The sequence below is a fragment of the Lynx canadensis genome, unplaced genomic scaffold, assembly GCF_007474595.2.
Source record: "Lynx canadensis isolate LIC74 unplaced genomic scaffold, mLynCan4.pri.v2 scaffold_58_arrow_ctg1, whole genome shotgun sequence".
Lineage (NCBI taxonomy): Eukaryota > Metazoa > Chordata > Mammalia > Carnivora > Felidae > Lynx > Lynx canadensis.
In genome coordinates, this window is record NW_023397578.1 from 20,673 (window position 1) to 34,702 (window position 14,030).

At 39.5% G+C, this 14,030-nt stretch overlaps 1 protein-coding gene across 1 annotated transcript in view; it reads left to right on the top strand.

Moving 5' to 3' along the window:
• The window catches only part of LOC115508193 (protocadherin alpha-13-like), a 30,020-nt gene that overhangs the window by 1,909 nt on the left and 14,081 nt on the right, over positions 1–14,030 (top strand). The window contains 1 exon segment of the mRNA XM_030306626.1: positions 1–544. Coding sequence (XP_030162486.1) covers positions 1–544 — 544 coding nt within the window.

Here is a 14,030-nt window from a genome sequence, read left to right on the forward strand (position 1 = left end):
CGCGCAGCCCTTCCGCGTGGCGCTGTACACGGGCGAGATCAGCACGACGCGCAGCCTGGACGAGGCGGACTCGCCGCGCCAGCGCCTGCTGGTGCTGGTGAGGGACCACGGCGAGCCGGCGCTGACGGCCACGGCCACCGTGCTGCTGTCGCTGGTGGAGAGCGGCCAGGCGCCCAAGGCCTCGTCGCGGGTGTTGGCGGGCGCCGCTGGCGCGGAGACGGCGCTGGTGGATGTCAACGTGTACCTGATCATCGCCATCTGCGCCGTGTCCAGCCTGCTGGTGCTCACGCTGCTGCTGTACGTGGCGCTGCGGTGCTCGGCGCCGCCCAGCGAGGGCGCGTGCGGGCCGGCGGGGAAGCCCACGCTGGTGTGTTCCAGCGCGGTGGGGAGCTGGTCGTACTCGCAGCAGAGGCGGCAGAGGGTGTGTTCTGGTGAGGGTCCGCCCAAGACCGACCTCATGGCCTTTAGCCCCAGCCTTCCTCCGTGTCTGAGTTCTACAGAGGGAACAGGTGAAGGAGAAGCTGATTCAGAACGTTTGAAAGAGGTGAGTTCGTATTTAAAACTGTCTTACTATTTTAGCCTTATTCACACTTTTATCGTTTAAGATTCATTCTCAATTGTAAGATTATTCTTTAATTTTGCTCATGGTTATGGAATTTAATGAGTATTACTGACATAGTGGGTCGAATTATTTTTCAGGTAAGTTTTTAGTAAAAAGTCATGATAAACTGCCCATAACGGTAATCATTTGTGGCGGTTTTTGTATCACACAGGGTTTATAATTATTTGTTTCCTTTTTTAATGTTTATTTATTTTTGAGAGAGAGAGCGTGAGCGAGGACAGAAAGAGAGGGAGGGGCGGAGAGAGGAGGAGACAGAGGATCGGAAGTGGTGCTGCGATCGCAGAGCCTGATTCGGGGCTCAAACTCACGACCTGAGCTGAAGTAGACCACCTACCTGACTGAGCCATCCAGGCACCCGTATTATCATTTATTTTCTGTGTGAGCATTTATAAGAACCACACCTTGTGAATACTTAAGCATTTAGAAGAGGTTTGTTTTAATGAGGCTAACCAGAATTTTAAAACTTTAAATGTTTTTTAAAATTTATACATATGCCATTTTACGTGTTTTATTTTAAAGAGGGCATAACCTTTTACATAAATGCCCTTTAAAGGTGCATTTTTGTTTCTTTAAAAAATTTTTTTTCCGGGGGCTCCTGGGTGGCTCAGTGGGTTAAGTGTCCGACTTTGGCTTTGGTCACGATTTCACAGTTCGTGGGTTGGAGGCCCGTGTTGGGCTCTATGCTGACAGCTTAGACCCTGGAGCCTGCTTCGGATTCTGTGTCTCCCCCTCTCTCTGTCCCTCCCCTGATCGCATTCTGTCTGTCTCTCAAAAATAAATAAACATTAAAAAAATTTTTTAAAGGGGCGCCTGGGTGGCTTAGTTGGTTGGGCGTGCAACTTTGGCTCAGGTCATGATCTCAAAGTTTGTGAGTTTGACAGGCTTTGTGCTGACAGCTCAGAGCCTGGAGCCTGCTTTGGTTTCTCTCTCTCCCTCTCTCTCGGTCCCTAACCCACTCGCATTCTGTCTCTGTCTGTCTCAAAAATAAATAAACAAAAAAAATTTTTTTTTTTAAGTTTTTTTGGCTTGGTCCCTCCTCATTTTCTTCTAGTCACATCACCATTCCTGTCAGGTATCCAATACAAACAGGCTTGTAATTTTCCTTTCACATATTTATTTGCAGTCATTGGATTGCTACACATGTGCAAACATCTGGTGGCTTTTTGTTAGTGTTTATTTTAGCTTATTAGGATAGATAATGCATTTTACATTTCCTCAATCACCAATACCTTTGGAAATCCCCACATATCTAATACTTTTGTATGTTGTCAGACAAGTATCCAATTTCTTTTTGTTTTTGTTTTTCTTATTTTTTAAAGTAAGCTCCACGGGGGTGCCTAGGTGGCTCAGTCGGTTAAGCCTCTGACTTTGGCTCAGGTCATAATCTCACGGTTTGTGAGTTTGAGCCCTGCTCAGAGCCTGGAGCCTGCTTTGGATTCTGTGTCTCCTTCTCTCTCTGCCCCTCCCCCACTTGTGCTCTGTCTCTCTCTATTAAAAATAAATAAATGTAAAAATAAATTTAAAGTAGGCTCCACACCTAATGTGGAGCACAACATGCTGCGTGAACTCACAATTGGATGCTTTAAACAACTGAGCCACCCAGTTGCCCCATGATATTTTTAATAGCCGTGTAGTACCCCATAATACAGGGTGAATCATTGATATATATTCAGTTATTCACCTGTTGATGAGTGTTTTGTTTCAAGTATTCATTAGCCCTCCTAAACCATGGTGTACTATTACTTACATGTTTCTTATTTATTTATCAAAACTTTACATTTATTTATTTTTATTTTTAATTTTTTAAAACATTTATTTAGGTTTGAGAGACAGAGCATAAGCAGGGGAGGGACAGAGAAAGAGGGAGACACAGAATCAGAAGTAGGCTCCAGGCTCTGAGCTGTCATCACAGAGTCCAACACGGGGCTCGAACTTACAAGCCATGAGATCATGACCTGAGCCAAAGTTGATGCTTAACCGACTGAGCCACCCAGGTGCCCCACATTTATTTGTTTATTTTGAGAGAGAGAGAGAGAGACGAGCACGAGCCAGGGAGGGGCAGAGAGAGAGGGAGAGAATTCCAAGAGGCTCTGTGCTGTCTGGAGCCAGATGCTCGGCTCAATCTCACCAACCTTGAGATCATGACTGGAGCCTAAATCAAGAGCCTGACGCTTAACCTACTGAGTCACCCAAGCACCCCTCATTTATATATTTCTAAAATATTGGTGGTTTCATTTCTGTGAAATTCATTTTCAGATGTGGAATTGATACATCAAAGGGTATTAATAATTTTAATTTTCAAATGTTTTGCTAGAGTACTTTTCAAGAATTTTGTAGTACTTTTAATTTCCACCAAGTTATGAGCAACCTCTTTTATCTCTAAAAGCAAAAGCTTTACATTCTGCCAGTGTGATATCTCATTGTTACTTTAATTCCTACATACTACCAGTGAATTTCAGCATACTGTCATTTATGTTTGGTTTTCTTTGATTTATCAATTAAATTCTTTTCCCATTTTTTTTGAAAAAAAATGTTTTCAGTTTGAGAAAGTTCTTTTTAAAATATAGATATTAACTTTTATCATCTACCTATATCACAAATATTTTTTCTCCTATACAACTTATATTGATGTAGTTACGTATATTTTGCCATATAAAGGTGTTTTTACATTTCTGTACTAAAATACATCTATTTTTCTTTTATGGATTTTACAGTCTCCATGTTTATTTAGGAAGATCTTAATTTTTATATGGAACATCCATTAATTAAATTAATTTAATAAACATTTATTTCTAATTTAAGTTAATTTGAAAAATTGAAGTATAATTGACATATAACATTATACTCATTTCAGATATACATATAATGGTTTGACATTTGTATATATTGGAAAATGATCACCACAATAAGTCTAGTTAACACCCATCAACATACATAGTTGCAACTTTTTTTTCTTGTAATTAGAACTTTTCCTATGTACTCTTTTTAGCAACTTTGTTTTTAATATTTTTTATTTGAGAGAGAGTGAGAGCAGGGGAGGAGAGAGAGAGAGAGAAAGAGAGAGAATGAGAGAGAGAATTCCAAGCCAGCTCCATGCTGTCAGTGCAGAGCCTGACTTGGGCCTCAAACTCACAAACTCAGATCATGACCTGAGATAAAATCAAGAGTTGTAGGCTTAACTGACTGAGCCACCCAGGCATCCCTAGCAACTTTCAAATATACAATTTAGTATTATAAGTATAGTCATTGTACTGTACATTATGTAAATATAATTTACATCCAAATTAGTTAGCAAATAGTGCAACAATGATTTCAGGAGTAGATTCCTTAGTGCCCCTTACCCATTTAGCCCATCCCCCTCCCACTACCCCTCCATAACCCTCAGTTTGTTCTCCAAATTTATGAGTCTCTTCTGTTTTGTCCCCCTCCCTGTTTTTATATTATTTTTGTTTCCCTTATGTTCATCTGTTTTGTCTCTTAAAGTTCTCATATGAGTGAAGTCAAAGGATTTTTGTCTTTCTCTGACTGACTAATTTCACTTAGCATAATACTCTCCAGTTCTGTCCACATAGTTGCCAATGGCAAGATTTCATTCTTTTTGATTGCCAAGTAATACTCCATTGTGTGTGTGTGTGTGTGTGTGTGTGTATCACATTTTCTTTATCCATTCATACATTGATGGACATTTGGGCTCTTTCCATACTTCGCCTATTGCTGATAGTGCTGCTATGAACATGGGGGTGCATGTGTCCCTTCGAAACAGCACGCCTGTATCCCGTGGATAAATGCCTAGTAGTGCAATTGCTGGGTTGTAGGGTGGATCTATTTTTAGTTTTTTGAGGAACCTCTATACTGTTTTCCAGAGTGGCTGCACCAGCTTGCATTCCCATAGTGAGATCATTTTTCTTTTTTTTTTTAATGTTTATTTATTTTTTTTAAGAGAGAGAGACGCAGAGCATGAGTAGGGGAGAGGCAGAGAGAGAGAGGGAGACGTAGAATCCGAAGCAGGCTTCAGGGTCCAAGCTGTCAGCGCAGAGCCCAATGCGGGGTTCGAACTCACAAACTGTGAGATCATGACCTGAGCTGAAGTTGGACGCCCAACCAACTGAGCCACTCAGGCACCCCTTGAGATCATTTTTCTTAATGTAGTTATTTATTGCTGTAAACTTACCTCTTAGCACTGCTTTTGCTGTATCCCCTAAGTTTTACTATGTTGTGTTTCCATTTTCACTTCTTTCAAAATCTCTTATTTCCCTTTTGTTTCATCTTTGACCCACTGTTTTTAAGGAGTGTGTTGTTAAATTTCCAAGTATTTGTGAATTTTCCCATTTTCCTCTGGTTATCGACTTCTAGTTTCATATGATTATGGTCAGAAAAGATACTCTGTATGATTTTAGTCTTTTAAAATTTGCTGAGACTTACTTTGTGACCTAATACATGATCTATCCTGGAGAATGTTCCATGTGCTCTTGAGAGGACTGTGTATTCTGTTGAAGTTGGTGGGTATGTTCTGTACATGTCTATTAAGTCCATTTGGTCTAGTTCAGTGTTTTCATACTGATTTTCTGTCTGGATTATCTCTCCATTGATGAAAGTTGGTGTACTGAAGTTCTCTGCTATTACTGTAATGTCATCTATTACTTCCTTCAGATAAGTTATTTGCTTTATATATTTATGTGCTGTGATGCTGGGTAGATATATAATAATTGTTATATTCTTTTGTTGACTTTTATCACGATATAATGACCTTTGTCTCCTGTTATGGTTTTTTACTTAAAGTCGGTTTTATCTGATATAAGTATAGCTACTCCTCTTCTCTCTTTTGGTTTCCATTTGCACAGAATATATTTTTCCTTTTCTTCACTTATTTGTTTATTTATTTATTTATTTATTATTTATTATTTATTTATTTTAGAGAGAGTGAGCACGGGGTGGGGGACAGGGGGGGGGGGAGAGATCTCAAGCAGGCTCCATGCTTAGAGTGGAGCTCAATGTGGGGCTTGATCTCAAGACCATGAGATTGTGACCTGAGCCTAAATTAAGAGTCAGATGCTTAACTGACTGAGTCTTTCAGGTGCCCCACGATTTACATCTTTTCAAAGGGTGTATCCATTAACAAATAATTGTAACTATCACTAGTTTTAATATATCTGTTCTTTGACTCTTAAAGTTTATGGCACCACCGTATTACAATATTAGAGTATTCTGAATCTGACTCTATACTTACTTTACCAGACTGTGGTATATTTTCATATGTTTTCATGTTACTAGTCATCACCCTTTCATTTCAGCTGGAAGAACTCCTTTCAGCGTTTCTCATAAGGCAGGTCTAATGGTGATGAACTCCCTGAGCCTTTTTTTTTTATATGAAATTATTGACAAATTGGTTTCCATACAACACCCAGTGCTCATCCCAAAAGGTGCCCTCCTCAATACCCATCACCCACCCTCCCCTCCCTCCCACCCCCCATCAACCCTCAGTTTGTTCTCAGTTTTTAACAGTCTCTTATGCTTTGGCTCTCTCCCACTCTAACGTCCTTTTTTTTTTTTTTCCTTCCCCTCCCCCATGGGTTCCTGTTAAGTTTCTCAGGATCCACATAAGAGTGAAACCATATGGTATCTGTCTTTCTCTGTATGGCTTATTTCACTTAGCATCACACTCTCCAGTTCCATCCACGTTGCTACAAAAGGCCATATTTCATTTTTTCTCATTGCCACGTAGTATTCCATTGTGTATATAAACCACAATTTCTTTATCCATTCATCAGTTGATGGACATTTAGGCTCTTTCCATAATTTGGCTATTGTTGAGAGTGCTGCTATGAACATTGGGGTACAAGTGCCCCTATGCATCAGTACTCCTGTATCCCTTGGGTAAATTCCTAGCAGTGCTATTGCTGGGTCATAGGGTAGGTCTGTTTTTAATTTTCTGAGGAACCTCCACACTGCTTTCCAGAGCGGCTGCACCAATTTGCATTCCCACCAACAGTGCAAGAGGGTTCCCGTTTCTCCACATCCTCTCCAGCATCTATAGTCTCCTGATTTGTTCATTTTGGCCACTCTGACTGGCGTGAGGTGATACCTGAGTGTGGTTTTGATTTGTATTTCCCTGATAAGGAGCGACGCTGAACATCTTTTCATGTGCCTGTTGGCCATCTGGATGTCTTCTTTAGAGAAGTGTCTATTCATGTTTTCTGCCCATTTCTTCACTGGGTTATTTGTTTTTCGGGTATGGAGTTTGGTGAGCTCTTTATAGATTTTAGATACTAGCCCTTTGTCCGATATGTCATTTGCAAATATCTTTTCCCATTCCGTTGGTTGCCTTTTAGTTTTGTTGGTTGTTTCCTTTGCTGTGCAGAAGCTTTTTATCTTCATAAGGTCCCAGTAATTCACTTTTGCTTTTAATTCCCTTGCCTTTGGGGATGTGTCGAGTAAGAGATTGCTATGGCTGAGGTCAGAGAGGTCTTTTCCTGCTTTCTCCTCTAAGGTTCTGATGGTTTCCTGTCTCACATTTAGGTCCTTTATCCATTTTGAGTTTATTTTTGTAAATGGTGTGAGAAAGTGGTCTAGTTTCAACCTTCTGCATGTTGCTGTCCAGTTCTCCCAGCACCATTTGTTAAAGAGGCTGTCTTTTTTCCATTGGATGTTCTTTCCTGCTTTGTCAAAGATGAGTTGGCCATACGTTTGTGGGTCTAGTTCTGGGGTTTCTATTCTATTCCATTGGTCTGTGTGTCTGTTTTTGTGCCAATACCATGCTGTCTTGATGATGACAGCTTTGTAGTAGAGGCTAAAGTCTGGGATTGTGATGCCTCCTGCTTTGGTCTTCTTCTTCAAAATTCCTTTGGCTATTCGGGGCCTTTTGTGGTTCCATATGAATTTTAGGATTGCTTGTTCTAGTTTCGAGAAGAATGCTGGCTCAATTTTGATTGGGATTGCATTGAATGTGTAGATAGCTTTGGGTAGTATTGACATTTTGACAATATTTATTTTTCCAATCCATGAGCAGGGAATGTCTTTCCATTTCTTTAAATCTTCTTCAATTACCTTCATAAGCTTTCTATAGTTTTCAGCATACAGATCCTTTACATCTTTGGTTAGATTTATTCCTAGGTATTTTATGCTTCTTGGTGCAATTGTGAATGGGATCAGTTTCTTTATTTGTCTTTCTGTTGCTTCATTGTTAGTGTATAAGAATGCAACTGATTTCTGTACGTTGATTTGTATCCTGCAACTTTGCTGAAGTCATGTATCAGTTCTAGCAGACTTTTGGTGGAGTCTATCGGATTTTCCATGTATAATATCATGTCATCTGCAAAAAGCGAAAGCTTGACTTCATCTTTGCCAATTTTGATGCCTTTGATTTCCTTTTGTTGTCTGATTGCTGATGCTAGAACTTCCAGCACTATGTTAAACAACAACGGTGAGAGTGGGCATCCCTGTCGTGTTCCTGATCTCAGGGAAAAAGCTCTCAGTTTTTCCCCGTTGAGGATGATGTTAGCTGTGGGCTTTTCATAAATGGCTTTTATGATCTTTAAGTATGTTCCTTCTATCCCGTCCTTTTTTTTTTTTTTTAAATTGGGGAAAGTCTTTATCTTGTCTCATTTCGAAGGATAACTTTACTGCATAACACATCCTTGGTTGGTGGCTTATTTTTATTTCAGCACATTGAATATATCACCCATTCTCTCCTGGCCTGCGGTGTTTCTGCTGAGAAATCTGTTAATAGCCTAATGGGGGTTTGCTTGTATGAGAGAAATTTTTTCTCTTGTGTTTTTAAAATTCTCTCTTTGTTTTATACAGTTTTATTATAATTCATCTTAGGGAAGAGTGTTTCGGATTGAAATTTTGGGATGACCTACTAGCTTCAGGAACTTGGATGTCCAAATCTTTCCTCATATTTGAGAAGTTCTCTGTCATTATTTCTTTAAATAAGCTTTCTACCCTTTTCCCTCTTCTCCTTCTGTGACTCCAATGATTGTTTCTTTTTAAAGGTGTCCCATAAATTCCATATGTCCCAAAGGTTTTCTTCATACCTTTCTCTATTTTTTGTTGTTGTTGCTCCTTTTGACTGGGTTATTTAAATTATCTTTGTTGCTCCCTCTAGTGTCTGTCGGCAGCATTTCAGTTTTCTGGTTCTACAGCAGTAAGCTCTTCTGTTCTCAGTGGCCAGTAGGCATCCAAGTGTGCTGGTTTCCTGTCAGCACCCCGTCAGGTAGACAGATAGCAATTCCTTAGATAGCTTTCCGAAAACCCAAAAGGCTAGACACACCCTCACTTCTCTCCCTCCTTCCTGAAGGAGCAAGCTGACCCCTTGCTATTTTTGTTCTCTATAGCCTCCAGGCATCCAAACAATGCCAGTTCCATCAGTTCTCTGATTGAGGCAATACAGAAACTAGTCCTTTAGACAGCCCTGAGACCCATGTTATACTCTTCTCTTTCCCCTTGAAGGTGAAGTAGTGAGAGTATTCTTTCCGGGTGCTGAGGTGTACCAGTTTGGGTGAGGGGCTGATGTGAGCAAAGTTAAAATGATCCTTCCTACTGATTTCAGTGCAGCTCTTTCAGCCTTGTGTTCACCTGGGGTACTCCAGCTTCTTAACTGGATTCTGGAATCCTCAAAAATGAATTTTGGCTTATATATCATTGTTATTGGTTATTTTTGTGTGGGAATAAGGGCTGGGAATTCCTATTCTGACATTTTGCTGGCATCATTTTGATACATTTTGAGTTAATTTTTGCAGCAGGTGTGAGGTAGTGATCCAACTTTATTCTTTTGCAAGTGGATATCCAGTTATCCTGGCATCATTTATTGAAAAGAACTATCCTTTCCCTGTTGAAATGTTTGGGAACCATTGTTGAAAATCAATTGATCAATAAATGTGGGAGTTCATTCCCGGATTTTGATTCTATTCCATTGATTTATATGTCTACCCTTATCCCAGTACCACATTGTTTTCATTATTGTAATTTTGTGGCAAGTTTTAAAATCAGGAACTATTAGTGCTCCAACATTGTTCTTTTTTTCAAGATTGTGTTGGCTGTTCTGTGTGACTTGCATTCCCATGTGACTTTTAGGATCAGTTTATCAATTTCTGCAAGGAAGCCAGCTTACTTTTGATAGGGATCAATTTGTACATCAATTTGGGCAGTATTGCCATCACCATCTTTACTTTATAAGTCTTCTGATCCATGAACGTGGGATTTTCCCCCCATTTACTTAGTTCTTTAGTCCCTTTCAACAATGTTTTGTAGTTTTCAGAGTATGCATTTTATACTGATTTTGTTACATTTATTCCTTAGTATTTTGAGTTTTTGATGCTATTATAAATGGAATTGTTTTCTTTTCATTTTTTGTTGGTTCATTTTTAGAATGGTTAGTGTGTAAACTCTAATTGATGGATTTTTAAAGTTTATATTCAAGTTAGTTAACATACAGTGTAGTCTTTGCTTCAGGAGTAGAACCCAATTACTCATCTGTTATGTATGACACCCAGTGCTCATCCTGAAAAGTGCCCTTCTTAATGCCCATTACCCATTAAACGCACCCTCCCACCCACCCACACCCTTCTAGAAACCCTCAGTTTGTTCTCTGTATTTAAGAGTCTTTTATGGTTTGTGTCTCTCTCTGTTTTTTTCTTATTTTTTCTTCCCTTCCCCTATGTTCATCTGTTGAGTTTCTCAAATTCCACGTATGAGTGAAATCATATGGTATCTTTCTCTGACTGACTTATTTTGCTCAGCATAATGCCCTCCAGTTTCATTCACGTTGTTGAAAATGGCAATATTTCATTCTTTTTCATTGCTGAGTAGTATTTCATTGTGTATGTGTACCACATCTGCTTTATCCATTCATTAGTTGATGGACATTTGGGTTCTTTCCATAGTTTGGCTATTGTTGATAGCACTGCTATAAACATTGGGGGTGTATGTGCCCCTTTGAATCAGCATTTTTGTATCCTTTGGATAAATTCCTTGCAATGCAATTGCTAGGTTGTAGGGTAGTTCTATTTTTAATTTTTTGAGGAACCTCTATACTGTTTTCTAAAGTGGCTGCACCAGTTTGCATTCCCACCAACAGTGCAAGAGGATTCCTCTTTCTCTGCATCCTTGACAACACCTCTTGTTTCTTGTGTTGTTAATTTTAGCCACTCTGATAGCTGTGAGGTGATATCTCATTGTGGTTTTGATTTGTAACTTCCCTGATGATAAGTGATGTTGAGAATCTTTTCATGTGTCTGTTATTCATCTGGATGTCTTCTTTGGAAAAGTGTCTGTTCATATCTTCTGCCCATTTCTTCACTGGATTGTTTTTTTGTGTTGAGTTTGGCAAGTTCTTTTTTTTTTTAATTTTAAAACCTTTATTTTTTTTATTTTTTATGTTTTAGCTTAAAATAACAGAAATATATTCTCTCAAAGTTCCAGAGTTAAGAAATCCAAACTCAAGACATCTGCAGGGTCATAGTCCCTCCTAACCTTCTAGAGAAGTGTTATTCCTTGCTCTTCCAGTTTCTGGAGGCTGGTAGCTATTTTGGTATTTCTTGGCTTTTAGGTATCATTCTAACCACCACATCCATTTTCACATTGATTTCTTTGTTTTAAATTAAAACAATATTTTTTCAGGAATAGAACTTAGTGATTCTTCATTTACATATAACACCCAGTGCTCATCCCAACCAGTGTCCTCCTTAATGCCCCTCACCCCCTTAGCTCTTACCCCCACCCAACACACTGCCAGCAACCCTCAGTTAGTTCTCCATATTTAAGAGTCTTTTATGGTTTGCCTCCCTCTCTGTTTTTATATTATTTTGCTTCCCTTCCCTTATGTTTATCTTTTTTGTGTCTTATTTATTTTTTATATTTATTTATTTTGGGGAGAATACAAGTGGGGGAGAGGTGGAGAGGGGGGCAGAGGATCTGAAGTGGGCTCTGCACTGACAGGCTGACAGCAGCAAGCCTGAAGTGGGGCTTGAACTCATGTACCGTGAGATCATGACCTGAACTGAAGTCAGACACTCAAATGACTGAGCCACCCAGGTGCCCTTGTTTTCTATCTTAAATTCCACATATGAGTGAAATCATATGATAATTGTCTTTCTCTGACTGACTTATTTCGCTTAGCATAACACACTCTAGTTCCATCCAAGTTGTTGCAAATGGCTTGATTTCATTCTTTTGGTAGCCAAGTAATATTCCATTGAATATATACCACATCTTCTTTATCCATTCATCAGTCCATGGACATTTGAACTCTTTCCATACTTTGGCTATTGTCTATGGTGCTGCTGTAAACATTGGGGTGCATGTTCCCTGTGGATCAGCGTTTTTGTATCCTTTGGATAAATACCTATAGTAGTGTGATTGCTGAGCCATAGGGTAGTTCAATTTTTAATTTTTTGAGGAACCTCCATTCATTTTTCTAGAGTGGCTATACCAGTTTGCACTCCCACCAGCAGTGCATAAGCATTCCCCTTTCTCCACATCCTTGCCAACATCTCTTGTTGCCTGAGTTGTTAATTTTAGCCATTCTGACAGGTGAGGTAGTATCTCATCATCATGGTTTTGATTTGTATTTCCCTGATGATGAGTGATGATGAGTGATGTTGAACATTTTTTCATGTCTGTTAGCCATCTGGATGTCTTCTTTGGAGAAATGCCTATTCATGTATTTTGCCCATTGCTTCATTAAATTATTTGTTTTTTGGGTGTTAAGTTTGATAAGTTCTTTGTAGATTTTGGATACTAACCCTTTGTCTGGTATGTCATTTGCAAATATCGTCTCCCATTCTGTCAGTTGCCTTTTAGTTTTGTGTGATTGTTTCCTTCGCTGTGCAGAAGCTTTCTATTTTGATGAGGTCTCAATAGTTCATTTTGCTTTTATTTCCCTTGCCTCCAGAGACATGTCAAGTAAGAAGTTGCTGTGGTCAGCGTCAAAGTGGTTGCTGCCTGTCTTCTCCTGCAGGATATTGATGGTTTCCTGTCTCACATTTAGGTCTTTCATCCCTTTAAATTTATTTTTGTGTATGGTGTAAGAAAGCGGTCCAGTTTCATTCTTCTGCATATCACTGTACAGTTCTCCTAGCACCACTTGCTAAAGAGACTGTCTTTTTCCATTGGACATTCTTCCCTGCTTTATTGAAGATTAGTCGGCCATATATTTGTGGGTCCATTTCTGGGTTCTATTCTGTTCCACAGATCTGTGTTTGTTTTTGTCCCAATACCATACTGTCTTGATGATGACAGCTTTGTAATACAGGTTAAGGTCCAGAATTGTGATGCTTCCTTCTTTGGTTTTCTTTTTCAACATTCCTTTGGCTATTTGGCTATTCTTTTGTGATTCCATACAAATTTTAGTATTGTTTGTTCTAGCTCTGCAAAGAATGCTGATGTTATTTTGATAAGGATTGCATTGAATGCATAGATTGCTTTGGGTAACATCAACATTTATTTTTTTTTATTTATTTTTTTAAATATGAAATTTAATGTCAAGTTGGTTTCCATACAACATCCAGTGCTCATCCCAACAGGTTCCCTCCTCAATGCCCATCACCCACCCTCCTCTCCCTCCCACCCCCATCAACCCTCAGTTTGTTCTCAGTTTTTAAGAGGCTCTTATGTTTTGGCTCCTTCCCTCTCTAACCTCTTTTTTTTCCTTGTCTTCCCCATGGTCTTCTGTTAAGTTTCCCAGAAACCACATAAGAGTGAAAACATATGGTATCCGTCTTTCTCTGTATGACTTATTTCACTTAGCATAACACTCTCCAGTTCCATCCACGTTGCTACAAAAGGCCATATTTCATTCTTTCTCATTGCCATGTAGTATTCCACTGTGTATATAAACCACAATTTCTTTATCCATTCATCAGTTGATGGACATTTAGGCTCTTTCCATCATTTGGCTATTGTTGAAAGCGCTGCTATAAACATTGCGGGTACAAGTGCCCCTATGCATCAGTACTCCTGTATCCCTTGGGTAAATTCCTAGCAGTGCTATTGCTGGGTCATAGGGTAGATCTATTTTTAATTTTTTGAGGAACCTCCACACTGTTTTCCAGAGTGGCTGCACCAATTTGCATTCCCACCAACAGTGCAAGAGGGTTCCCGTTCCTCCAGATCCTTGCCAGCATCTATAGTCTCCTGATTTGTTCATTTTGGCCATTCTGACTGGTGTGAGGTGGTATCTCAGTGTGGTTTTGATTTGTATTGCCCTGATGAGAAGCGACGTTGAGCATCTTTTCATGTGCTTGTTGGTCATCTGGATGTCTTCTTTAGAGAAGTGTCTATTCATGTTTTGTGCCCATTTCTTCACTGGATTATTTGTTTTTGGGGTGTGGAGTTTGGTGAGTTCTTTATAGATTTTGGATACTAGCCTTTGTCTGATATGTCATTTACAAATATCTTTTCCCATTCCGTT